This window comes from Amyelois transitella, chromosome 17 (assembly GCF_032362555.1).
Source record: "Amyelois transitella isolate CPQ chromosome 17, ilAmyTran1.1, whole genome shotgun sequence".
NCBI classification, from domain to species: Eukaryota; Metazoa; Arthropoda; class Insecta; order Lepidoptera; family Pyralidae; genus Amyelois; species Amyelois transitella.
The window spans coordinates 7,830,757-7,858,602 of NC_083520.1; the positions used below are offsets into that span (position 1 = coordinate 7,830,757).

The 27,846-nt window shown below is 36.2% G+C and overlaps 1 protein-coding gene across 1 annotated transcript; it reads right to left on the reverse strand.

Moving 5' to 3' along the window:
* Positions 1–2,276: 2,276 nt before the first annotated feature.
* Positions 2,277–25,662, reverse strand: LOC106134282 (protein jim lovell). Its single transcript, XM_013334284.2, has 3 exons — positions 24,808–25,662; positions 4,227–4,355; positions 2,277–2,923 (listed from the first exon to the last, which is right to left on the reverse strand). Exons 1-3 carry the CDS (start codon positions 25,538–25,540, stop codon positions 2,277–2,279), a joined length of 1,509 nt encoding a protein of 502 aa, XP_013189738.2. The 5' UTR covers positions 25,541–25,662.
* Between the last annotated feature and the right edge of the window lie 2,184 nt (positions 25,663–27,846).

The following is a 27,846-nucleotide window of genomic DNA, read 5'->3' on the forward strand; positions in this document are numbered from 1 at the left end:
AGACATATTTTTGGCACATTAATATTTTTACAGACATTGGTTACCATTCATGACCTAATTTTACTATACAATATCAAATAAATAATCGAAACAAGACCGTGCTCTGAAGTTTAGCTAAAGTTAACTTTTCTCAACTTGTTTTCTTTTTTTATTTTCTTTCATGCAGTGTTTACTTTATTTGTGGAAGAAAAACAAAAGTTAAAAAAGTTAACTCCGCAAATTGTGTGATAATTGTGCAAAATTAAGAGAAAAAAGCAATAATAATCTGTTAAACTATAATTACATATTCCATAACACGATGTAATTCGTTTAATATATAAAATCCCTGTAATGATAATATTGTTATATGACGTGACGCTAGGTGCCCTAAAGTGGCTTTCTTCAAACGGATCTGTGATAATGTGTAATGTACAATAATTATATAAAATAGAATCGTAAATAGTGTTCAGTCTTGTCTGTTAAGAGTTTGCAGTTAATGTACGCCGAATCAGAATACTTGAGGTGCCTCGCGGCGAAAATGAGAGGTGCTTAGAGTAAAAATTAACAAAATAAATACTGTTAGTCATTTGGAAATGTTCATAGCATCGTTATAAAGGAAACATCACGTTCAACATAGTTAAAAATCAGTAACGTACAACTAAATCGTATATACAATAAGTAAATCACGGCTCTAGTCACATGTTATCACTAATTCAATATGAAATCATTGTATACAATTATCTAAAGCCAGTAGGATTTAACCCTTTATTCTAACTTTCATTATTCACTAAAATCTTGAAAGCTCCTTTTTATTTGAACATTGAGTGCAAATACTTTATTTGTCTAACCTGACGCGCACTGTCGATGTTGAAATAAAGATATGTGGTAGAAATGATCTACATTACAGTGGGCAACATATAAATCTGAAGCCAGTCACATTTCTAAGCCGCCAACTGTACGTAGTGTGTGTTGTCCATGTTTTACACGCAGTAAATATTTAATTGCGTTTTGTTTTAGATTCATTTTTTTTTAATAATGTTTCGCATATTTTCAATTTATTTAATTTATTCGTAAATTGAGATGGTAAATCACAATTGAACAAACAAAAATTGAATAATAGTTGTTGATTTACAATTCAGGACAAACCGCGATCGAAATTCATATCAATTCAAAGGAACGTTTTGAAAGTGATAATTTAGTTACTTGAAAGTAATATGGGGTTGCGGCTGGTGGATACTTCAGGGTTCCTGTGTGTGTGTGTGTATGTTTGGTTGACTAGTGCGGCGCGGACCTTCTGTGTTTGTCTGCGTCCCTAACAGTTCACCGTATTCACTTCACTAAAAACTACAACAATTACAAATACACTACTTATTTATCATTTTAGACACGTAATGTCCCCATAATAAATGGTTAATTCAAAATTTATTCTTCCAATCAATTTATAATTAACTATTTACATTTCAAATGTTTATCATTGATTATAACTATCATTACGAAATATTTTACAAACTTTGGTGAAATGCAGAAGTGTGATCGCACATTTAACACATTATGTATCTACATGGATTTATTTAACGTAGAACAAGGGACGTATTCGTGAATTAAAATGTTAAGATTAGAAAAAAATTGAATAAGTACATTGATTAGATGTACATACTAATTAATGGAATGTATAAGCGGGAATGTTAACAATAAAAAAGTATTCGGAAATTCTTAACGATAACAATCACAACACCTTTCATACTTATTGCACTCCCTCTGAATAAATTATCGCCTATCACCAGATTTAATATACATTTACAATATTAACACATTTTTAAATATAAATTTAACTAATTTTAATGTGGACGTCGCTCGGATGAGCTACGAATGCGTTCGACAAATATGTTCTTTAAATGTTGCAGTTTTTGGGGAACACATAGAAAACAACTGAAATTTCTATAGTATATTTAAAAGAGATCATAATTAGCAACTACTGCGACCGACTACTGCACATTGGTTGTTACGTATACTTTAAGACTGCAGGGCTACAAGGCTCAGTCATATAGAAGTTTTATCGAACGAGATATAGCGAAAAACAGAGAGCAGCAGTTCAAAGATTTAATAAGGAAATCAGAGGTGTTTCAATATAGAAAGTATTATTTGGCAATACACGAATCAAATTGCAGTTTTAACAATTACTGATCATTACACTTTCATTTCATCGCATCGAGAGTTTTTGGGAATGCGTCAAACATCCTTTTCTAACAGTTAAAAGAACAAAGAAATAAACGTTAAACTAAAATGCGGAAGAGAGCTTAGTCCTGCCCGTTGTGGTGGAGGAGCGTGCGTGAGTCGGGCTGGTGCGGAGCGTGCACCGCGCGGTACGTCTCGCCCTCCTCGTCGGCGGAGTTCTCCTTTGACCTATCGCTCTTACTATCCTCTTCTTTTGTCACGCCTGACAGCGAGTCCAGAGCCATCGGTATAGACTGATAGAGTTCCCTGGCTTTATCGCTCGGAGGCAGAAGATGAAGCATATTGAGCGGCATCGGGAAACCTGGCGGGAATTCTGGGTAAAAGCCTTGCTGGAACGGGTTGAACATGGGGTTCGAGGCGATGTCCGGCTCGGAGCTGGCCGGTCTTTGGCTTGGGTTCTGATGGTCGTCCTTGTCGTGCTGGTGCTTGCTCGGCGGGTGGTTGTTGTTGTTGTTCCCGGAGTTCAAGTTCAGGACGTCCAGAGGTCCTCCGATGCAGTCTTTTCTTAACTGTTCCAGTTTTAGGCTCTTTCCGTATTTTCCGCGCACGTACATAAGCAGAGAGTTGTACGGTATGCCGAAGATTCTAGACGCTTGGCTGGTGGTCATTTTTTTGTTCCATACGTGTTGCAGAGCCTCGGTCAGTTCAGCGTTGGTCCAGGAGCGAGGAGGGCCGCCTCGCGGAGCACTGTGTTGTCCTTTTGGTCGCCCTGTGGAGCAAAAATATAACTTTTAGCACGCAAGAAAGTTTCGGGCCCTGACAGAATTTAGTTTGGAAGCTAATTGCATTATGAACAATGCATAATCGTGTGATTTACGAGCGGCAGCGAAGAGCAGAGCGCGGGCACGACATGTGCCGTGTGCCGGCTCGCGGCGGCATTGCGCGAGTGCACCGCTATCTAATAAGCATGCTTCGGCGAAGTCGCAGGTATAACTTCGGAACCGAAATGAGCGGGTGGCGTCGTGCTGTTGGCGGCGATTTGTCATTAATTCAATGCGAGCACGCGACTATTACGGCGAGTTTGACAAAAGAAACGCGGAGGTGCATATGCGCGATGTCGCCCCATGTAGCTTTATAGTTTTATAATTTCGACGGAGCACGTTAACTCGATTCCGATCAGATAATTCGGAGAATGTTTCGGATTACCGGCGGAATGATATTTCATTATGGAAATTAGTTTTTCTTTTAATAGTCGTCGGGGATCACGCGAACGCGAGCTGTACCGGCGAAATTAAAAGGATGTTTTCCATTTGTAGCTCGTTAGCATTTTATGAGCATATACGGCATGCGGCCGAGTCGCTAATCGATCGGCGACGCGACTATTGTGTGTCGGCGACACGCGCGACAATCGTCGCTCGGAGCGCATTCAAAGCATACGTTAGACTCGCCGTCTGTTCCCCTATGAGATATGCTATCAGATCGTCTTAATAAACATTGCTCGAAAACAATGGGCGTTTAACATTTTGCGAGCGCGATTGCGATAGGCGGTGAGATGTGTGATGGGCTGCAGATGCAGTTTGTGCACTATTATTGCGACTATCCATTGTTGCGTAATACTCTTATACTTCATTGTTTCTAATATATTATGTGTTTGGTAAATCATTTCGCCTTGAGTATTCTTGGAGCTGTTTTACATACGGTCGCTCGGAAATATTTATTCGGAGACATTTATCAAGCGGGACATTTCGTGGTTGTAGTTTTAATCCGAGCGAGACAATAAATAATAGAATATTATAGTTACGCAGCCGGCTGTATGTAAAGCTAAAGCTTGTCTTTTATTGACTAATCTGTTAAAATAAATACATATATTATGGAAATACAAACCAACACCTACTCGTACGCATGTTGTTTTTATCGCTCGATTGGCGACACAGAAACTGTGTGAATTTGTTTCTTTGAATTAGCTAAATACTTCTTCCTTCTTTTTTAGTCAGGTAATTAATTAGATGTTCCGGATACGACATTTTTTCGTTGTTGTACATATATCTAGGGTAAGTATACAAATTACTTACATTTCTTTTTGACATTGTTGAAGAGTTGTGCGTCTATCGGTGGTCCTCGGTGTTCAACGTCCATCAGCGGGTACATCTTGTGCTCCATTCCCGGGGGAAACAGGCCCAGAGGAGAATCTAGTCCGAACACTGTGGAAGAAACGAGGTTTTATTAATCACTGCCAAAAGTACCCTAAATCGCCGAGATTGTATGAAGAGAGTGTGCATGAAGCAAAATATTTATGTAGGGAAAGTAGAAACATGTAGTCTCTGCCTACCACCCCTCCTATAGAATTAATTTGGTATTTAAAAAAGCCATACATTTTACATTTTAAGTAAAAACAGCACAGAAATACAGAATTTTTAAATGTTTGCTATTAGTTTAACTACTCGCCGCTAGATGGCGTCAGTAGTATCATGTGCAATGATATCGGTCGTATCCGTTATCTTATAAATAGGTATGGATGGATTTAAAAGTTTAATTCCTTGTCCAGAATGTCGTTCAAAATACGAGCTAAGAAACGAAATCTATTTAAAATTTGTTTAAGGCGCTACATTCAGATGACATGTACCTCGATGCGGGCGAGAGGCTCACCCCGCGCGGGGCTCACCCCCGACCAGCTCACCCCGCTAGATCGCCGCCGCACCGTAGCCGCTGGCGCGTGACCTCACGTAACCAGAATAAAGTTTGCGAATGCAATGGAGTCCGCATCAGAATATTTTATTGTTTTTGATACAATAAAATAATTTTACAAAAAAACATACATATATTAAATTACATTATAAGCAATGATATAGTTGCGGATGTATGCAAAAATTTTGTATAAAATGACTAAGTTTGTAATGGTTTTAAAAAAACTACTCGTAATTACTTATTCGATTTCGTTCAATCAAAGGTAATTTACATAGTAATGTATATCATATATTTTTAGGGTTCCGTAGCCAAATGGCTACGGAACCTATGGTTTTCTATATATGGTTTTCTATCTTGGGTTGTCGTTGATGTCGGCGTCGGAATAATGCCATGACTATCGTAGTCCATAATATCAACTGTCGACTCCACACCATCCGCACTTGTCTGTTCGGACATTGTCAACGACGATATCGGAGACAATTTATTTTTCCTAAAAATTAATAACAATCAAATAATTGTATAATGATTGTGATCGTGCCAAATGAAGAAAGCGAAGAAAAGTAAACCCTGCGACGTCTTGCAGCTGAGGAGGTACCCTGAATAATACAGTTACCTAGGAGTAAGTACCTATAGAAAAAGACAGAACAATCATCCAGTAAAAAGTACTGTTTCCGTAGGCAAAGACCAGGGCAACAACTAGTGACAGTATAACCGACGGCGGCGGAGCTGTTGTTTGTTGTTGTTTTATCTATCTATCTACCTACTGCCGGCCCGCCACAAGCCGGTATCAAATGAAATATTTTTCACCTTCAGTATTTGCGGAGAAAATCTCAGTAGGCATCTATATGTCTATCTATTAGTAAGTGTAATTAGTACCCACCATCTAAATTGTCCCATATGGGAAGCTCTTCCAAGTTTTTTTTTAACATGCTAACATGACGTAAAATTATACACCTATTTACACTAAACGAAACAAATAAACTGTATTAAAAACTAACCTAAACTATCTATAATATATTTCAGAAAGTACCAAAAAAAAAGTATCAAAATCCACGATCCTAAATACCTACGTAATATCACCCCGGCCGACGGAAAAGCGACGCGTAAGATTCAGAGATCAACGACACAATTCATTAACCAGCATGTCAATTCTGCTATTTTATTTTAATCCGAAACGGATCTGAAACGCATTGATTACAACTTTTGGTATTCTACTAACAATTTGTCAAAACGAAGCCGTAACGCATTGGTTACGCAGCCGATACGGTTTGGTTGTCGTATTCTGCTAAAGGACACGTAACCTTCCGTTTGCCGTTCGGCTATTATCTCGTATTCTGATAAGTTTTTGACAGTTGGTCCGGCCGAAACGCAACGCTTCTGCATTGGTTGAATTGTCAAAAGTTACGGTTTTGCATCGGCAGCAAATAACCAACCGCTTCCGTTTCATTTGCGTTTCAGCTATCAACGTAAAGTTACTGGAATACCGTTTGACAATATAAACGCAACTGTAACCAAGCTGAAACGCATCCGAACTGTTTCGGTTAACAAATAGCAGAATTGGCCAGCTGAGCTGACAATTATGTACAGAAATAAATTCAAACAAAATGAATGTGGGAAATTAAATACTTCGCAGAATATTTTTCAACGACGCTCGGAGCGACTGGCACAGGTCCTGCGTCCGAGAATGTGATCCGCGGAGTGAAGGCACGCTTACAAAGGACAGCGCTTTATCCCACCCGGTCGTGTAGGAATGAGACAGAGATAAAGTGTCAACACTCTACTGTCCAGTACTATTGTCGCAACAATTTTAATTCCTGTTTTCATCTATTTAGTTTAATGACGTCTAAACAAAACATCCAATCGAAATTTCATCTTCCAGAAGTTATTATTTTTTAATGATCTTCAATTTGGTACAAAATTCAAATTTTAAATCCTTATAGTTTGAGATAAATAATCGAAATCTAGACTTGTGTTCCTGAATTTTTTTGATCGAGGATTTTTGTTCCAATCGTGTTTTCATCTTCCACAAATATAATTGAATATATTTACTTTCATATCCTAAAATATTGAAACGATGCAAGTTATATTTTATGAGAAAAAACCAAGTGAAAATGACCCAAAATCTATGATGTATCGCCTTAATTAGTTTAGGTCTTTATAATTTATACATATGTATATATGTAAGTATTATAGTAAAGAGTAACAAGTTGCTGGCTCAAAGGTATGTGATTTGCGGCGGAATAGAATAAAGTTATGTCTAGAAGTTGGCGTTGGGGAAGATTTAAAGACAAAAGCAAGGATGACTTATGTTATGATGGGTTAAAAGCTTTTGCCAATTTCTTTCAATGTAAGTTCATCTCATTCTGTCTTCAGCGGAAACCAAAATAAACGAAAAATAAGTTCATACAATTAAGTACAAATACAGCTTTAAATACGTATAAAAGATCAAGTGTCAAATTGATTACCTTCGCCGATCAAAATAGTTTACTGAATGGCAGTATAATGTCCAATAACACTTAGTTACTATTTATAAGCACCAGTCTAGATCTGTGCATACAATAAGATGTGCCTTACAGTCTAAAGAAGAGAGCGGTCCGTTGAACCAAATGCGACAAATCGATACTCGTTTCTTGTTTTATTACGAGTACAACCTCCTATCTTATGTCCGGATATAGATTTATCCATAATCTATCTAACTAGAATATTATAAATTTATAATGGAAATTGAAAATGCCGTGTGGTTCCCGGCACTTTATTATATGACCACTCTATATCTTTTGTATCTATATAGATGTAGTAAAGGAAAAGGTTAATAAACTTGGGATTCTTCATGTAGGCGATAGCAATCTGTTACTGTATGAATCTAAATTCGATTATTAAGCCATAACTGAACGTGGCTTTTCATTTTTTTTTAAGAAGGCTGGTTTTGTCAACCCCGTTAGGGATATAGACGTGATTATATGCATGTATGTGTGCAAATAATAAACGCAAATGTTTTCTGATTTATCACACACACATCACGTGATATGTGTGTGCGATAACAATTAAGGCAAGTTTAATTCCCTTAGTCGCGTGTTACGATATCGATGGGAAAAAATTGGTGTCGTTCTAATTTTAAATGCGGCCTATTCGATTACACACATGAAAATGCATGTTGTTAGTCCGTACTTATAAAGCTTTTCTCATATTGGCGTATAAATTTATCGGTACGCAGTAAACAAATAAATTGAACCACACATCTAATTAATGTGCTAGTAAAAGTGGTCCATATAATTCGTTCGCGCGTCCTTCCGCTACTTTAGAAAGTGCAAGTACTTGGATACTAACATTTATTGAATACTGGCCGTTGCCTGGGCTTTCGCTGTCATGGGAATCCATATTTATTTCACCTAATATTGCAACAAAATTAAAACAAGGTTTGATTCGGGCAATTATTCCATTAAAGTTGGTTCTGTCTACCCCTTGATAAATACAGACGTGATTATATGTATGTATGTAAATTGGTTTCGTTTGGTTTCGTCCCGTTCCGTTCAATAGAATTTGACTTTTATTGAGACTTGGTGGAACTTGTCTAATAATTGGAAATCTATATAGTCTGTGGTAACACACGCAAACAGGGATTATATTAGTTTGTTTAGAAAAACATTATAACGTCTTAATACTTAGGGTTAGACAAACCCAACAGTGACAAAAACACTGAAAGACCACATTTATCTGGGCGGCTTATATTATACATACATACATACATTACATATGGTCACGTCTATATCCCTTGTGGGGTAGACAGAGCCAACAGTCTTGAAAAGACTGATAGGTCACGTTCAGCTATTTTGCTTAATGATAGAATTGAGATTGAAATAGTGACAGGTTGCTAGCCCATCGCCTAAAAAAGAATTCCAAGTTTGTAAGCCTATCCCTTAGTCGCCTTTTACGACATCCATGGGAAAGAGATGGAGTGGTGGCATTGCCGGGAACCACTCGGCATAGATACCCGGCTTATATTATATAAGGATAGAATTGAGAGATAGTGTCAGGTTGGTGTATATTTTTAAATATCTATAATAATTGACATATTATAAGCTGTTGTATCCTGTTTCGCGTGAACATTGGACCAGTTTTTGGGGGCGGAGCGATCGAATGTAAAGTTGTATGAACGGAAACCTTAATTAGAAGTACGAGTCTAGCCCGCCACTTCTAGTATGTTTGCGCAATAACTGGTCGCACTATTTTGTCGGTTCTATAAATAGCAACTCAGTTAGATTATGTTCTGTAGATATATACATAGGTATTGTAAGATATACCGCGTAGGTATACGTATAAATACTATGAATGTGTGACACGCTCGAGTATTTCAGTGAGACAATTTTTTTTATTTCACTAAAATAGAAAAGCTTATTTTTACAATCTAATAAATACCCTTGACTCTTTAGCAACTGCTAAATTAGCATCCCGGAGCTCTCATTAGATAAAACAATATTTATTAGCTAAGATTTTTGATTCCCAATTCAGAATGACTAAAGACTAAAACGTTTTTCAGTGTCTTGTGTAGGTACGGTGCAATTTCACTTGGTGCTTATATATCTGACACTTTCATGTCAAAAATGCACTTTGATACCGTTTTTTTATTAAACCAGAAAAAAAATGCGTCCATTTTTCTATTGAAACTCCGGAGGTGGTCACAACGGAGCAACTAATAAGTTTCATGTGACTTTTTATGGCCACAATAATGATAATAATTTTCCATCGCGTTTGCCTCCAATAGGTTTTATTACGTCACAATTTCTAGCAGAATAGCGTAAACCTTGCGGTCGATTAGTTGTGTACCGACGGTGGACGCTTTCTAATTCGCTGCCGACCCCTTCAGAGAGCTACTCGACCATAGACAATGATTTACGAAACACACCCGAGCTAACTAGACAAGCAATTCTCTCGTATTTGATTAGTTCCGAAGTTTTTTCCGCGATTTGTCGCAAGTTTGACAAATTTTCACTTAGAGTTTTTCGCAACGCGCCACCAATAGTGCCTTACCCTGGGACGTGTATTTAGAAATCAGTCTGGTGTCTGATACGCCTTTTTACCTTATCAACATTGTAAAAAACAAAGACACATCAAAGATATCGTTAGCTGTTGCTCGGCTATTGCAACTTGTAACCATCGTTTGAACGAAATTGTTACACGAAACTAATCGGACCAAGTTTACGATCGATAGCCGCCCCATATGCACCACGCGTCGAAATCGAAAGCGTAAACTTAGTTTGCAACTCGGCTCAACCCTTTCGCGGGCATGTGTACACAACTTGTCAAAGTTCACCCCGTTCATTCAGACAAAAGTTGTGGATGCTTCTCTCTCTACCGTGTGTCTCTTTCGTCACACATGCGTGTATAACCCGGTTGAGGAAAAACTGCGGCGCGACGTGCGTACGTTGATATAGAAGGGGTGTCTCGCGATGCGGTAGGGTTGTAGAGGGTAAAAGGATCACGTGTTTACTTTCAGGAAGGGGGCCCATTCATGCTCCGGCCGCCGCTGGAGCCGGCACACACGGAGTGCGTCGCGCCGTGTGGGAGGCGCCGCGTGTTGTCTATGGTCAGGCCCGGCGTGCTAGCCGTTTATTTTGCAACGAGATTTACAACTATAACTGTAAATTAACTTTATCGAGCGGACCCGAATCTAGGTCGTATGGAATCAGCATTAATTATCGCTTTAATCTAAGACCGATGTCGACTGTACGTACAATAGATCACATGATAACGGCTCACGCCAAGGATACGAAAGCAATAATATCTCGGGACGCCATAACTATCGAGAATTCCGCAACTGGGTTGATCTATTGTTTCTGTGAAATACACGGCGATGATGTGGGGAACAATTAAAGAAAGAAGTCTAGGTCGCGATTACGATGGGCAGTGACTATCCTTGCATTGTCTTTCCGATCGCGTGTCGAATATAAGTCCTCATTACATAAATATTATGGGGTGTAGTGGCACAGAGCTCATGACGGTTTAATATTTATAAGAGTTGTAAACCTTGAATTAAAATAGAGATTAAATATTCTACCGAGAACAGTGAGTAGTGTGCTTTAATTGTTTTCTGTATTTTCAGATTTACGTTAAGACTGTAGATGAGCTTAACGCCGTATTGTAAATATAATATGATACACGCTAGTGTACGAGTTAATAGCTGGTACACGAGTTTAATGTGGCTTTGATGTTCATAAGTTATTATATCAGTTATCCTAATAAAAAAATCAATAGTAATGCGAACTTACAACAACTTACTGACAATATATCGCTACTTAATTGTGTTGGTCTATTGCCAATAATATGAATGTGCTTAGCTCTTTTTTCTACGACTCTGAATAGAATTTGAATTACATTTTATTTACACTAAAAAGGATTGCCATGAGATTTTTCTCAGGTATAATTTTTCGCATACCACAACATACATGAGTGAATAAAAAGATAATTGCACAGTTACCGTTTCCGATTGGTTTAATAATAAGAACACATTAGGCGGATCACACACGCTCCGGTTTTGAATTCTGGGAGAATCCATACAAATGAATTACGGGTATGAATATGAAAGGCGTTAATTTCGTAAGCTCGAGCCCAATTTGGCTTTTAGCTATTGAAATGTATTTTCGTTAACTTTCCTCGTGATCCGTGTGAAGGCACTTTCTATTGTTTCGCAAATGTTCTTTGTGGTACAAAGTAGTGATATTACAGAAAGACAGAAGAGAGACAACGGACGCCCCCGAAACATAGTGGCCGAGGGTGCAATTTGGTACGATAAGATGAGACAGAACTTGAATTTGCAGGAGTTTATAGAAAAAATATTAAAAAGGTAAAAACAATGTTATATAAATAAAAAAGTTGCTGATAAAGAACGGATATCCTACCTATAATTTGAAATCATCTTATATTAGTCACTTCTATACACTTTATATTTTGTGTGCGCAACAATTGAAGATGGTACTTTAACATCAAAGTTTTGGCTCCAAATGTATTGGGAACATGGCGGTCACACTTATGAGCGGAGACGAAACAGTCCATTGTCTGTGAATTCTGTGCCTAATGCGCTAATCTACGTAATGTGAGGTAATAAGATAAATATGATAATGAGCTATTAAGTATGTATGATTTTGTGGCTAATAAGATGCAATTTATAATTTGTGTGCTGTGACCCAGGCCACACAGCAAGACAACATGAATTTTAAACAGGATTCATACAACTTTATAGAATATTATTATGTATTTTAGATCCTTTTATTTTTTTTCGTATTAGTAGAAAAGTTACGGAATACCTAAGTCATAGAAAAGTAAGTAGCCGTGTTATATGAATATTTTTTTTAATTTCTATATTTGGAATGTGTACTTGTAAGATCATTAACTTTAACGTAGGTTATTTTGTAACGAGTACCCACTAATTAGTAGAACATGTGATTAGGCAAAATATTGCATGAACTTTCCAAATCCTACATGATATTAGTAAACGATCGTAAAAATATTTTGTTAATGCGAAGAATTACTATGTAACACCCAGCTTTAAAGATTTAAGATGTTTTAATTAGTGATAGCATAAAACTAACTTATTTGTGTGGTCTATTTATTGTTTTGATTTAAATTTGCTATCAATTTATTAAAAATGAGCACTTATTTCAGCCGTTTATCATGTTTATATTATTTGTCTTTTATATTATTTGTCATTGCTTCCTCGTAACAGAATTTCTATTGTGGTTACTTTGCTACGCCCGATCTCAAACACGTGTGCATTCTATCATGTATGCAATCGATTGTTCGATTAAATTGGACGAAGAAAAAAAAATAATAAAATACGCCGTTACTTTCTGCTTTCTCCGTACATTCAGAAAATGACAATTTTATTTTTAGGTTGATATAAATTGATTCATAAGTGACATTCTCTTAATTGAAAAGAGCTTGCTTTAAAAATACTTATGAGAATATTTATTGAGAATAAATAAATTGGGCGCAATAGATTATATGATGAAAGCTCTTCATAGCGTTATTTTTTTTTATCAAGTTCCGGTGAATCCCTAAATGTACCACTTCAGAGGCATAATATATCGCGTAAAAAATTCGATGATTTTTAACAAAAGTAGCTTTTTTTAAGCTTACAAAGGATTTCCTCCCTCCCACGGACCCCTAAAACGGTTGGATTGATACGAAATTGTTGTTTACGTGTGTGGTTATACAGTGATTTGCTCTGACGGCGCCATAATAGGCCCTTACTCATGTGGCTGACTCATGCGCACTGTAATTTGTAACGGAATTACTGGGAATATATGACAGATGCTTCTTAGTACACTTTAAGTTAATGTTATTATTTGTTATGTATGTAATTCGTGATATGTTAATTGAAGGATAATTGTGCGGTCTCGTAATGAGGAAATTTGTGTTTACGATATGTTGACGAAATGGTTCGATTGATTCAGAATGATTAATGAATGAAGTATTAAAGTTTATTTTGATAAATGGCAGAGTGAAATGGATAAAGTACACTTTTTCACAACTTACTACATACTTCTACTGTTTTTTAGTAAGTAAATACTGTTCTTACTAAAAGAGTTTTGATATTGTAAAATATCTTTATGTATCTGACTATTTATGGCGAGTTGTTGATACATTACGAATAATTTTAATTTACTACTGTATTTTTTTTTTCATCGAGACAAAGGATTTCAACCGCACAGAGGACAGAAAAACATTAACATTAGTAATAATCCTCAAAATTAGTTAGGGAAGTCATGTCTTCACCAAATAGCGTGTAAGAAGGAATCATACAATATGTGGTTACATTAAGATAAGGCCCGACAACAAAATTGTGGTTTCCCCCTTTCCCGCCGAAACTTTATAATCGCAGGATTTATAATCTGGTTTCGATTTCGTGGCTTTTCGTACAGTCGGCAGTAGACCTTGCGGCATTGGAATAAGGCTGCTGTAAATCAAATTGTGTCGTATACTGTACAGGTAAAAAGTTTCACTTTCATCATCCAGATATCCTTTGTGTTTTTGTGACTTATAGGTTAGTTTTGCAATGTTTACCTACTTGGCGCGTGTTAGAATTTTTTTTTATGGTTATGATTTATTTTCATGATCATTGTGGATTGTATCCCAGGAACATTGTCCCAAGGGGGGGTCTTTAGATTTTACCATGGTTATTTAGTAGCAGTAATGGTGGTTACTTACTTTTTAAAATCTTTGATATTTTAATTATTTTGTTAGAAACCATTTTGGAAAAAAAGATAATTTCAGTGATAGTACTGTAAATTTCTTTTTATAGACTTTTTGATGTTTAGTAAAGAGTTACGAGGATCAGCCGGCGCGTTCGATTTTTTTCCATGTCCATAATCAGCAATTTATACCAGCACTCGCCTTCATGCCTCGTCATAGTCGTGACCCGTATGTTTTTGTCACCGCGTTTTTCGTAAAATGATTTGTATGGAACGTAGTCGAGAGCAAATATCTCCGAGATTGGTTCAATGCGACGCGTTCGAATTTCATGTGTCGGTCGCGCTTTTTGGTCGCGTTCGTTTTCGTGGGCACTGATTTTAATTGCTTTCTAAAATACATTCGTCGCTTTATTCCCATGACGGTCGCTGTGAAATTGACTAGCACACGTAGATGCATGACATGTAGTTTTTTCGTGGCGTTTTTTGTGTTTATCAAGAGAGAGATCTGGCTGTATGCGCCGGTCATTGTGCCTCGCAGTGAGAGCGCGGGCCGCGTTTCCGAACGCACAACACTCGTGATCTTATTTCGATATCCATTCACGGAGTCTCATTCAAATTTCGAATTTAACGGGTGGAATCAATTACGAATGTGTGACGACGACATATTGCTACTGTTGAAAGCGATGGAGTGAAAGGATCGTAGGCGGCCGCATTTAGGGTTGAATGGATTATGGGATATTAATTATTGCGCGCGGCCCTCCTAGCGGGCAGATACGATCGCGTATGAGCATCAATCTCGATCAGAATAGTGTCGGCACCTCTTTACCGCCAACAAAAAGTCGACCAAGCAGTTTCTCATGGCCTGCGAACAATGGCCTGTGCGCACCTCTCTTGTTATTAAATTCGTATAAAATTAAAACTAATGTGTGATTCCAGTTCCGTTTTCGTGATGGGAATCTGACTTACTGTTATGTATGATATGCGCCGTTAAATGTGTGTTCTAGAAATCGGACGATTTGTAATGTGCTGAGATTGGTTGTCGTTCCGGGAAAGGCAAGTCAATTAAAATTGTCAACAAGACAATAATAAAACTATTTATTTAAAGGTATGCGTGTCCGGCTGTTAGAGCGTGTAACTTAGCGGGCGTCCCGCGGGGATGTATATTAGCCTTTATATTGGCCTGTACAAAGCCTTGCGTGGTGACACATCGGTGTATATCAACACGTGGTCAGTTAGTCACTTGATGGCAAAAAAAGTTTGTGGTTGGATCAATCGTAATTACTGTAATACTTGATTCAGTCATTGAGTTTGCTAAATGACAATAATGTAATGTTATTTTGTCATTTGATCTTAACTCAATTTTCGCTTTATGATTTAAACGGGTTTGTTGATATGTAACAATTTTGTTACTTGCCTCCGTTGGGAATCATTAAAAATCCTTGTATATAAAAATTGACATTCATAAATATCTGTTAATTTAAATGTGATTATATGACAAGACGATTGATGACCAACGAGATGATTGACATCGTTCGACAACGAACCGTTCCTTACACGAGTCGCCGATTCCGAAATACCGCCCTCAACCCTACACGCAGCACACCCCAGCATTTCATTAGCCTTTCAATACGATTATTGATAACTTGGTGCACTCGTAAACTGCATAATTTACCTCCGGGACGTTTAAGATGCTCGCGGCATGCTTTTCAACCAATTAACCGGGGGTATTTGTCAGAGGAGCTTGAGTAATGTCCTCTATTGACTCCAGGAGCCTGGACTGAACAATAATTCAGCGTAATTTATACCAGATTTCCACATGTTACCACAATGGCTGATATGGGAAGCTAATTGGATGTCGAAGTAGGTCTGTGTAACGATTGGTTTGCGTTGAGATGAATGGTGTCTTTATTAAACATATGCTGTTATAAGTTTTTTTTTTATTTCTCTGATTTTGTGTAATTTTTGTTTTATGTTTTCTAACCATCTAAGTATATTTTAATCGATTTTAAATTTTTCCTAGATCGTAAGTCCAAATTTTGGTAACAAACTTCTAGACTAATTTAAGTTTTTACGATACTACAAATTTTCGTAGAGAAAAACGTTTTCGAGAAATAAATTACTAATTTTAACGCATATCGCATTTATTTTTTGTGACAACTGCACATATTTGCTGGTTGATTATTTGCACATAGTAGACAGGTTTCTTTTCATAGAAATGGAGATTATTATGGTTCTACTTATGATTCTACATAATTAAACTAAGAAAATGGCAAACACATCATTAAAATAGACATTTTAGTAACCACGTTTATCCTTCTGATATACTGGACAACAGAAAGTTCTATATTCTGCGCACATTTTCACAGCAATAGAAACTATGACAAATATTATCTGTGCTTCAAGAGAAAGCAATGTTAGTATGTCCACCACAATTAGACCAATGGATTTTATGTGCTCTGATACAATTCTTGCTTCTAATTGTTTTGGTGTATTGCATGTAATTGAACGAGTTCGAAATTCAAATGCAACTGTTTCCGTTAGGTTGGTATAAAGCTACTTGTAATTAAATGTTTCCTTTTTGTAGATATCATCTTTTGCGATTAAGACATAAGCAGATTGGATAATTAATTTTAATTTACATGATTGCGTACGAGTTAAGGGAAATGCGTTTGCGATTTTAAATGATATTTGAAATAAGTGGGTTTTGCAACCCGAACAAAAATGTAAAAAAATGTCTATTTTTTTATTCTTTTTTGATGAGAATTTGAGCGGGAAAGAGTCATCGTTATATTTCCGGAAATTATTTTATAAACAGGACTAAAATAATGCAATTTACCTCCAAATCACTTAATGGTTTATTATTACAATATCTGAAATTAGTTATTATTAAAAAATAAATGTCTTTCTTTTTTCCGATTTCTATACAAAACGGTAGATAGGTATATTGTAGCACAAACATTCAATTTTAATGATCACACTGAAGTATATGTAATCGATTTATTCAAGTAATTGTATAATGTGTATTCAATTAAATAAAGGTTTTATGGTCCGTTTGGCAATGGCGCGCTGGCAATACAATTATATATTTTATTGACATGATTTATTGCGGTTTATTCAAGACAATATAGTTTGTGACCAACAAATCATAGGTATATGTATTTAAAAAACTAAGTGAAATGCATTTGGTAAGTTAAATATAATTTCGTGCTTTAACAGAAATACTACATAATACACAGATAAAACAGATAAATTTTGTGGGTAGTATCTTCATTTTATGTTTTAAGGTTGCCTTACACTTAACCTACAAAATCTTGTGATGAATAAGAAATTTTCTCGGTTAAAACATTCCTATCAGATCAGCAGCCATTAGGAAATATCTTAGCCCATATAATCTCAAAGATAGCTTTTATGGTAAAATGCCCGCAGTGCCGAACATAATGGCCGGCGTGTGTGTTTGTTTGTCAGATCGTGCACGACGCAACTCGCTCTCACCTTTCACGACAAGTCACCTGCTAAATAAATAACAGATAGAAATGTCTATGAAATGTCCACATAAATTATGGTTACAGTGCACTGCATATCATTACGACGCCCACTAGGTTTCTTGTGTCACAGATTAAGGACGCTCTGTTCCAGTATAATCCTGCTGTTATGTTGGCAATACCTGTTTCGCGAGTGTTTTTTTTATTTGCGGCCAGTTGTGTTTACATTTTGTAATTGACCATTAAGTTATAAAATCCTCTTTTTGATGATGATGATAGGTTCCATTAACGAATTCATGGTGTTAATTTTAAAGTAAGCACAGATTTTAAAACATTCCATTAAGTGAACTATTTTGCTTGGAACTCCTTTCTATATAATAATTCTATTTGTTTAAAAAGCACAAGTGCACAATTCTAATAGCGTTTTCGTGACAAACAAATTATTCATTAGGAAAAATTATATATAAGTATAAAACTGTCGAAAGTAACAAAGTTGTCGAAAGTTTGGAATTTATGGGAGTTTTAAAGAAACGTTCTTACTTCTTCAGAAATTGAAACTTACGAAGGAACTTTTATATGTAACCCTTATGTTCAGGATAAATATTCGTATTTACAATTTTAATAAGCTCGAGATTAAAAAAAAAACAAACAAATGAAAACAACCTAACTAAGTATAATGAATTAAATTGAAATTTCTCCATAATAACGAAAAAAATACTTCCGTAACATGTCATCGCATTAAAAGAGTTTTGAGAACCATAACTTATTAACCATGTTAACCTATAAGTAGTAAACGGCTAAGATGCGTAGGTAAGTATAGTAAAAACAGTTGCAATATTTAATGTAAGTTTATACTTATTAGAATTACTATTATTAGTACCATAGTAAATTAGTAATTTTACGTTTAAATAAAACCCTTAATCCTTATTGAAAAAATCGTAATTAATTAATTAATAACATCTCATAACGAGGCTCTAAAGAGTCACCACATAACATCTGTATATCTATCTATAAATATGTCTGCGTGTCGGTGTGTTAATTAGCGTCTAATCACTTATTGTTGCTGCCGCGTATGCTGGTAAAAAAGTGGCCAAGCGCGAGTTGGTTTTCTACTAGGGTTCCGGGTTATTTTGTTTATGTAAGAAAGAACTGATTATTTATTTTATGTTTATGCAATGATGGTTCTTTTAATTGTATTCTTTGATGAAATTATTTTTTTATTAAGTTAATTAAGTTCGTCTTTAGCCCGTTGCAGACATTTTTTCTCACTTGATTTTTTATCAAAATATCAAAAAATCATGAGTTCTATTTATACTTTTTATTGACAAAGACAAAGTTTTTATTAGGAATAAACCAAATAGGTACTTATGTTGGCATTCGTCTATACCTAATTATATGAAGATTATGAAAAATATGTTATTTAGATTACACCGTTACTTTAAATGCAAATCATTATTATATCTCGGATATAGATTGCAATGAAAAAGTTTCACTTTCATTTATAAAACGAGATTGTTTGTGGTTGAACGAAAATAGTTTTCATGAGAAAACATTTGCCACCGTTTCTGTCCAAGCAGCTATATTTTATTATGGAATCAATAAACAATTTAGTTTATTGTGAATTGATACGACTATAACGAACATAAATAAGATATTTAAACCGGCGTTTGGCAGAATTCGTTTAAATTATCTACATTTAACCTATTGGAAAAGATTTATGTATTATAATATGACTCATTGAGTCATATGAATTTATAATAGACTGCTGTCATCATATTGGATAAGTTACTGAATTTTATTGATTAGTATATTCACACTAATGATTTGCGGTAGTCCGTTGTTTGTTAAGAATTAGGTTAAAAAATAGAATTTTTTAAAAAGCTTATGTTTGATAACAATCTTATAAAATCATAGCTTATAATTCAATTATCTTTTCCAGAAAACATTGAATTAATACAATTTATACCATAACAGGTGATATGATGAGTCTGTATCAAAAATATGGTTTTGTTGCTTTGTTCGCGGAGCCCTAATAGGTTAGTTTTTGTGGCGCTACGGCACGCTGGCGAGCCACGTGTGAAGACAATATATTAAATGTTATAGGAATTGAAACGTTGTCCTACATTAGATATTGTTAAGTTATATTTTAGATTTTGCAAATAAAATCGATAAGTATATTGTATACGGAATAGATGAAAAAAATTATGTATTAACACAGCTTTTTCAGTAGGTAAACCAAGCCGTTCTAACTCGTTAAAACTTTCACGTCTAAACCGTTGGACCAATCTTAATGAAATATTTTGTATACGTATAACTAAATTATTCCTGGTCATATATTATTGGAGAGACAAACCTCCTTAGAGTTTTAGAGGTTTTTTATTCTAATTTCATCTTTGAATTGATCCTTTTTTTTGATAGATTTTGTTTTATCTTTCATGTCATGTCTTTGCCTCTCATCTTATATGTAACTTAAAATAAAATATATTTTATTTAACCGAGTGCTCCGTTATTAAATTTAAACCACTACTCTGCTAAATTTGTATATCTCTAATCCAAACCTAGAGGTATACTAATAAATATAGACTACTTTTCTGCAAATTCTCGCGGCTCTTAAAGCGGGAATAACTTGTATGTTGAAAAAAATAAATCATCACTTTTTGTTACTTGCTGACATAATGTATCAAAATGTTAAACAGTTAAATTTGTTGTTCGATATCTAACCTAATTAAGTCTACATACATACATATGGTCACGTCTATATCCCTTGCGGGGTCAGTCAGAGCCAACAGTCTTGAAAATTAATTAAGTCTAGACTAGACCTAACACCTCAATCTTTTTTTTATTTCTATTACTTGGCGCGACTTGTATGATGTACCTATAATGGTACAATTTGTTACGGCCGTATATTAATTTGCAGCGTGAAGAATGTTATAATGTATTTGTGATAATAACATTTTGAGTATGTACTTACTATCTCTTTAGATTTCCAGATTGCATTGTTATTTGGTGTGGGTTCGCTAGGCACAGCATGTAAGTAACACGTTACATGCCGTGGCAAGTCCCAGCTTAAAAGTTGTGAGCGTGACATCAAGTAAACTTACTTTTTTATGCAGACATTTAGTTCATAATCACGTTAGTATCCCTTACGGTATAGACAGAGCCAACAATCTTGAAAAAACACGAGGAGGACACGTCGACGAGGAAGTCTTGAAAATACATCTTAATGATGATTGTGATTCAAATAGTAATTTCGGTAAAATATCTTCTCTTTGGATTCTTAAGTTTCATCTTGTACCTAGGCGATGTGCAAATCTGTTACTATTTAAAGCTCAATGCCATTAAAAAGCCATACAGCTGAACATGGCCATTCGGTTTTTTCAAGACTGTTGGCTCTGTCTACCTTGCAAGGGATATAGACGTGGTAATATGTATGTTAGTATCTTCTCTTTCTTCGGTGTCGAAATGGATAAATGAAAGATGAGGAATATACCATACCTCTGATATCCTAGATAAGAGTGATACTACCTTAATTCAGGGGCTATTATATTTTTTCAGGTTGATGTTTTTTTTTCCTTTGTTCAGGTATTATACTTATTTTTATTGCGTTATTATATTCAATTTCATTTATTGTTTGTTTTATTTTGTTTGATTTCTTTAAGTTATTATAATAGTTAATCGGACCCACGACACAACGAATAGTTTCCCGCGGGACTTATTTCTATCTATATAAATTAAACTTGTATTATTAGCATGTTAAAATATCAGTACAAAACGAAAGTGATTTGCGATGAACATTTAGAATTTATAAAAATAAAGCTGTGTCCACATTTGCTAAATTTAATACAATTAAACCTTATATCAAATTTAACAATGAACGTTTAGTAGAAAATAATTTAAAAATGTAATAAAGGTATAGGTAAGTGGGTCACCGGGCCCGTGGCGATTGAATGTAAATGCGCAGGCGCCGTTGCACGCAGATGTCATCCTTGTGCAGGACTGATATTCTAACATCTTGTAAGATTGTTACATCATGTAATTTTTAAAAAAGTTTTTGTAATAATATCTACATAATTTGGAAATAAGAAACTTTCATTAACTTATTATATTTTTTTTACATCTGGTTAAGGGTGTGAAGGTATTTAAAATTGTAAAGTTATTGTAGAAAATATTGTTATTGTAGGGTAAATATGGAATTTGGTAATTTGGGACAAAAATAATCGACAAACCTTCCCGCTTTTTCGTTGGGATATGTGAATTTTTTAAGGAGTCTAGTGGTATAAGTGTCAGTCAGTCCAGTTTTATAATTTTAATTAATAATTATAAATGAACCCTTTATGTACTAAGCATAAATAAAAAAAAAACAAAGCTTCTACACAGACACTCTGTCTGTCGAAACCCTAGTATTTGCAAACAATATTTCGGCAGCAATTTGCGTACGCAGAGAAGTACTTACTTACTACAAACTTTCATACAAAAATCGAATACGGATTGTGTTCAAGAAATGACAATTAGTATAATAAAAAATGTACAATGGCGCCAGGTATAAGAATACCTGCCGAGGACCTCATTGCGGCAGGCTGTTTATTTATTTTTTACTTGAAATGAATGACTTGTCAGGGCGACCATTAAAATATTTGAAACGGTGCCGCAATTTTATGTGTAGTTTGGTAGACAAATAGAAACAACATTTTTTCTGTTTTAAAAGGTATCATTTCAAAAATAAGTGGATCATATTGAAATAAATACATCAAGTATGAAGACGTTGCAAGTGATGCATAGCGTCTCCACCCTTGCGTGCGCGCACAGGTTTTAGCTCTCCGTGTCAATGTCGCCGGCTCTTTTTTTCTTCTTTTTATGATATTCATGAAGGTCATGTGCCTGATGGTAAGCCATCGCGTGTTCAAATACCGATGTTTACAATAGACGGTAGATATTTACTTCTGTTTCATTACCACAGGCCCATTTTAATAAGTACTCCGGATTTTTATACAATACTAATTGATCGACTTTTAGTCAATATCTAGAACAATTTGGCCATGAACGGCGGTTATTAGATTTAATCGTGCACTTGATTTGTAAAGGTATTCTCTTTTCAGACTAGGTATAGTCATGTTGCTTTCAATAATGAGCCTACGCCAGTCAGCTTCGTGACAAGATTTACCAATAAATATGTATTGATTCCAAAGATAATTTGAATACTTAACATTCATTTCATAAATTGAATATAGATCATAATGAAATATAAAGCAATTATAAAGAAAGCAATAAAGCAAAGTTCTGTTTTAAAAATAAGAAAATTAAGCTGACAGCAAGTGATCACAACACAACCAGGAAGCGGTTTCGCATTTTCTGATTGCCACCAGTCCCTGCCAACCCCTCATTAACGTTTACGTTCCACTATTAAGCATAATCAAGCTCTCATCATGACCATCACACACGGAGATGGAGGAAACAATAAACTGAACACTTATAATAAAACATCGCCCACGGTGGTAAAATTAGTGCCAATTGCAATATTTACACTGTTTTACCACTGGACATAAAACTAACGGTTTGATAAATACATTTAAAAATGGATGAACGAAGTTAAGGCAATTTAAAATTTGTTTTGGCTATGAAATGACAAGTGCGGAAACGTTCCGAAACTCCCCTCGTGCATTTAGTTTCCCCACGCACGTCGTGGAGCGCGGAGAGTGCGTGCAACCCTTCATTACAACCTACGTCTATTATGGCGCAATCAAGTTCTCGGCACATACGCGAAACTGAGGAAACAATAAAACAAAATTGACGTATAAAACCACTCCTTGAACTAATTCCAGAGCGAGGCTTTAGGCCTGTTGTATAAAATACATTAGACCGTAATTTCTCGGCGGTCGAGTTTTGTTCTTAAATTGATTACTTACGATGTCACGTTTCGGTCAGGAGAGCATGGTTTGTCCGAGATAAAAGTAATTTTGTTTTATTTAGTTCACGTGAGGCGGTATTGTTCGATAAACATTGGCTTTTGTTTGGACGTAATACTAGTCTTCAATATGCGTTCGAACAATAAATTCTATAAAATATTGGGATGTAAGATATAAGTTTGTTTTGAGGGTAATCATTAAAAGTTATTTCATCGAATCAAAGAATTATAAGATTGATCTCGAGATCCATCACCGATAAAACGCCGATGATGTTATTTAAATTAGTCGATCACAATTACTGTCATTGCCTTCATGCGCGTACAGAAGTCGAGAAGCTCGTAAAACAGGATGACGGCTGAAATGGCTTCCTCTTTCATTTCACGTAAGGAGATCTGGGCAATAATTATTGAGGTGTAAAATTTACACTGACACGCATTTATATAGCCGATACAGTGGCGAGATGAAACGGTGGAACACCGCTGCCATTTAAAACGTTAATTTACTGCGAATATTTGCGACATGCTATGTTAATGGACTTCTAAGTTAAAACCTTTCACGCGATGGAAGAGATAATACACCCGACGTATGAATAGGTGATCTTAATTTATCCGAGAAAGGTTCCGGTTAACACTCCGTATCGGTCGCTAATCGAATCACATGCATGCGATTTATGGTATCGATAACGACAAACTATGCCAATCTAACGGATCCTTTAATGACTGCCGCGGACCGAGCAGCAATTACCGATGAGCTTTTAATATTCATTATATTCTCATAGAATAAAACAATTTTTATTTTAATGAAGCCATCTCTCATGTTATCGAATTGACATTGCATATTTCATTACCTTAGAGGATTTACTTAATTTTGGGGGTAGATTAATAATTTTTATTGGTTTATAGGGGTAGTATAATTCCCCACTAGATATGTATGTATTTTAATACAGATAAAAAAACATCAATATAAAAAGGCAGTATATCCTTTATGATAAAAATAAGTCCGTATTTATCGTGCATTTGACAATGAGCGAACGAGGTCAGTTTTTGCTATTGATTACTTATTTACTTAACAATTACCTATCCAAGCGGGACGGCATTGATAACACCGACCTTTTGTTTTTTCACCCAAGTCATCTGTAATCAACAAACTACCTGCCATAACATCGAGAACTTTGATAATTCCTATGACATCATCATTCGGTTTACAAGTTCCTGTAAGTGTAAGGCACGTAATTGTCTGACACATCACCAATAAGTGTTAATGAGCATGCATTTATAGATTTTGACAAAAATAATTTTTATAAAATGAATAAAAAGTCCGAAACGGTGCGATAATCTTTGCCATCCTAGCTGAGGGTAGTGAAATAAAATAATGAACATTTTAGAGAGTACTCACTGTGTGGTGGTGTGATCGATAGAGCCGAGACAGCAGCTGGTGGTACAGGTGGAAACATGTCTTGATGTGGCTGAAACATCCGCGGCGGCGGTGGCGCCTCGGGTTCGTGATCCTCGTGTTCCTGCTTCTGTGGTGATCGTGGTCTCGCCAATCGCACTGCTTTAAGTCCAACGTTAGGCGACCGCCTCATTGACAAGTTCTCGGGTGTATCTGATTCTCCTGAACAGCGGCGAGGCCTAGCCTGTTTCCTTCGTGGTTGTGGACTTGCTGGGCTTACAGGTGGAGACGGTGCTTGTGGGGTCGTTTGGTCAGGGCTATTCTCTAGAGGTGTAGGCGAGTCATTGTTTTCTTCACGGTCTTGATCGGCCAGTCCCCGTACCTTCAGGGACTCTCCTGCACGGAGGACTGTACTCAGCTGCTCTTGCGCCACCGAAACCTCTCCGCGGTATATAAAGTCCACCACAGCTTGAACCTCCCATCCTTGAAAGTCTTTCAATACGATCACGGGATGTTTACACGGGTTTTCGCTGAATATTTTCCGGAACAGAGGACTGCAGGCGCCTAGCATAACTTTGTGCGCTCGCACTCTCCGCTCGGCACAGACGAGTGTGACATCGACTAGAGTTTCCGCGTGCAGAAGCGCTTCGAAGGAGCGCAGCAGGTGAGCCTGATGATTATTCCAGCGTAGGCTGTAGTGCTCCTCACCGCCGACGGCGGCGGGCTTGTCGTCCATCGCGCACGCCGGTGTCAACGCGTGTGTCGGAGCCGCGCCGTAGCCAGCGGCGGGCGCGTGCGCGGCCTCGCGCCGCCCTCCGCCCGCGAGCACCCCGCACTCCAACCCTTTCGTCGCTCAAAGAATCGCCTTCCCGCCGGACTGGAATCTTATCGCACAACTTCACAAGATATTTTTTCTTCGTCCAAGAGCACAGACACAGGTGAGTTAGGCACTGCACATACTTTGTCCTGACGCGTCGAGCCGAGGGTGACAACAGGCGTCGTACGATACGTCTGACGCGGGTGACTCTCGAGCACGGAATGAACGAGAGACAGGCGCGCGGTGCGGCGGTGTCGCGCGAATGCCGAATATCGGGTCGGCGTGCGGTCGGCAGGCAGTGGCTCGGTGTGGGGCCGCCCAGACCCCGCCCCGCCGCACACACGCGCCTCTCCTCTCCCCGCTCCCCCTCACACACCCGGGGCATATGTGTCACATTCCAATACCTACACATGTGACGCCTCCTACACACTATGTATTTTTCGAATACCTACACGCCTACTCGGCCTACTTTTCCTTCGTGACGCGTTGACAGAACTTATCGTATTCGTATATTTCAAACAACGCTCGTAGTTGGCGTAATATATAAATCTTTTATAATGGCCAGTCGAATTGAACCTAGGTGCCTACTAGATCTCGAAACAGCTGGACTCGATTCATTTTAGGGAGCGGTAGACTTCTGCCAACTTTGTTTTTGTTTTCGTAGAAAAATGCCACAAAGAGATTCGAATATTTTTGCACTCATTTGGCATGTTGCCTCCCATTTTGTGGGAATCTGAAAGGTTATTCTTACGTTTTTCGGTTTGTATGTATACATATACATAAGTTCTGAGTTCTTCTGCTTACTAAATTTATTATTTTTGTCTAAATACTTATTCATTTTATTATTTTTTACGGTAACCCTTTTCAAAAATCAGATACAAACATTAACATAAAAGTATTTTCGTCATTTTTCATTAAAATTAAAACCATATAATTTCAAATGTCACCATTTTTATTGTAACAAGTGGAAAGTGTGAGCCCTATATTTTAATTTTATATCTTAACATATAGTAGGTATCTAGGAAATTCAAGAGTTAAAAATAAATCGCTCAGAAGTATTAAGATTATGTAAGATTTAAACAAAGAATGATCAATTTATGAAACAAAATGAATTAAGAGAGAACTTTGAAAATATTTATGATTGTTGTTCAATTTGTATGGGATGACCAAAAATATTAGTTATCTATATTTATATTTAACTTGAGACTTAGGTATATATTAAGATCGATCAAAATCATTAACTTGGTAAGTTTGTTCAGAATATTCGGCTGGTACTTAGAAAGTCATATGGTATTGGTATACTAAAGTAAGTAGGTACTTTATCAAGTTTATTCAAGTGTACCTACAGTTTAATTTTTTTGCTTTTATAATTTCACATAAATAAAATTCTTTAAAGAAATTTTACGTACGTAAATAGTTAGGTATACATAGGTAGGTACATACATATCATCACGTCTATATCCCTTGCGGGGTAGACAGACAAGTAAAGTTAAGTTTGTGATATCAAATCAAATATTTTTCTTTCTTTCTTTCAAAGTACCACTAAGATAAGAAGAAACTTGGTAAGACAGAAACAGACTATTTCGAAGTAAAGTATCTACCTGATTGGCTAAGTACCTAAAGTTTTTGTATCCTACAAATTTTTATATTTGTCGGCCTCTGTGGTAATGTTCCTGCTATACAAAGTCCCGGGTTCGAATACCGACCAGGGCGTTATGAAAAATTACCTTTTTCTGATTAGTCTTGTCTGGGTCTTGGATGTTTATCTAAAACTAAGATTCTTAAAAATAATATCACTACTTATAAATAAACATAATATTTTATTTAGTTATTTATTTATTTCAAATTATAATGCACAAAATACCTACATCTACATTTAGTAAATATTTAATGGTTAGTATTATTATTATAATTTATTAAAAATATTATTCAACATTTTCTTCATAAAAAATCCAAGTTTGCCGTTGCATTATGCATTTTATCACCACTACATAGGTACCTACTCTTTAAAAAAATCTATCAATTATGATGTCCTTTTATTAAAATTGTCTTTTTAATTTAAAAGTCACAGTTTAAAATAAAGTTTCCTCAAGATTGTTGGCTGTATCTACATCGCAAGGGATATAGACGTGATTTTTTTATACATACATACATGGTCACGTCTATATCCCTTGCGGGGTAGACAGAGCCGACAGCCTTGAAAAAACTGAATGGCCACGTTCAGC

Coding starts and splice junctions, on each gene's coding strand:
- LOC106134282 (XM_013334284.2), bottom strand. CDS start 25,540: ATGGACGACAAGCCCGCCGCCGTCGGCGGTGAGGAGCACTACAGCCTA. Junction 4,356..24,807: donor ATCGATCACACCACCACACA/GTGAGTACTCTC, acceptor TTTCTTCCACAG/TGTTCGGACTAGATTCTCCT. Junction 2,924..4,226: donor CAACAATGTCAAAAAGAAAT/GTAAGTAATTTG, acceptor TTTGCTCCACAG/GGCGACCAAAAGGACAACAC.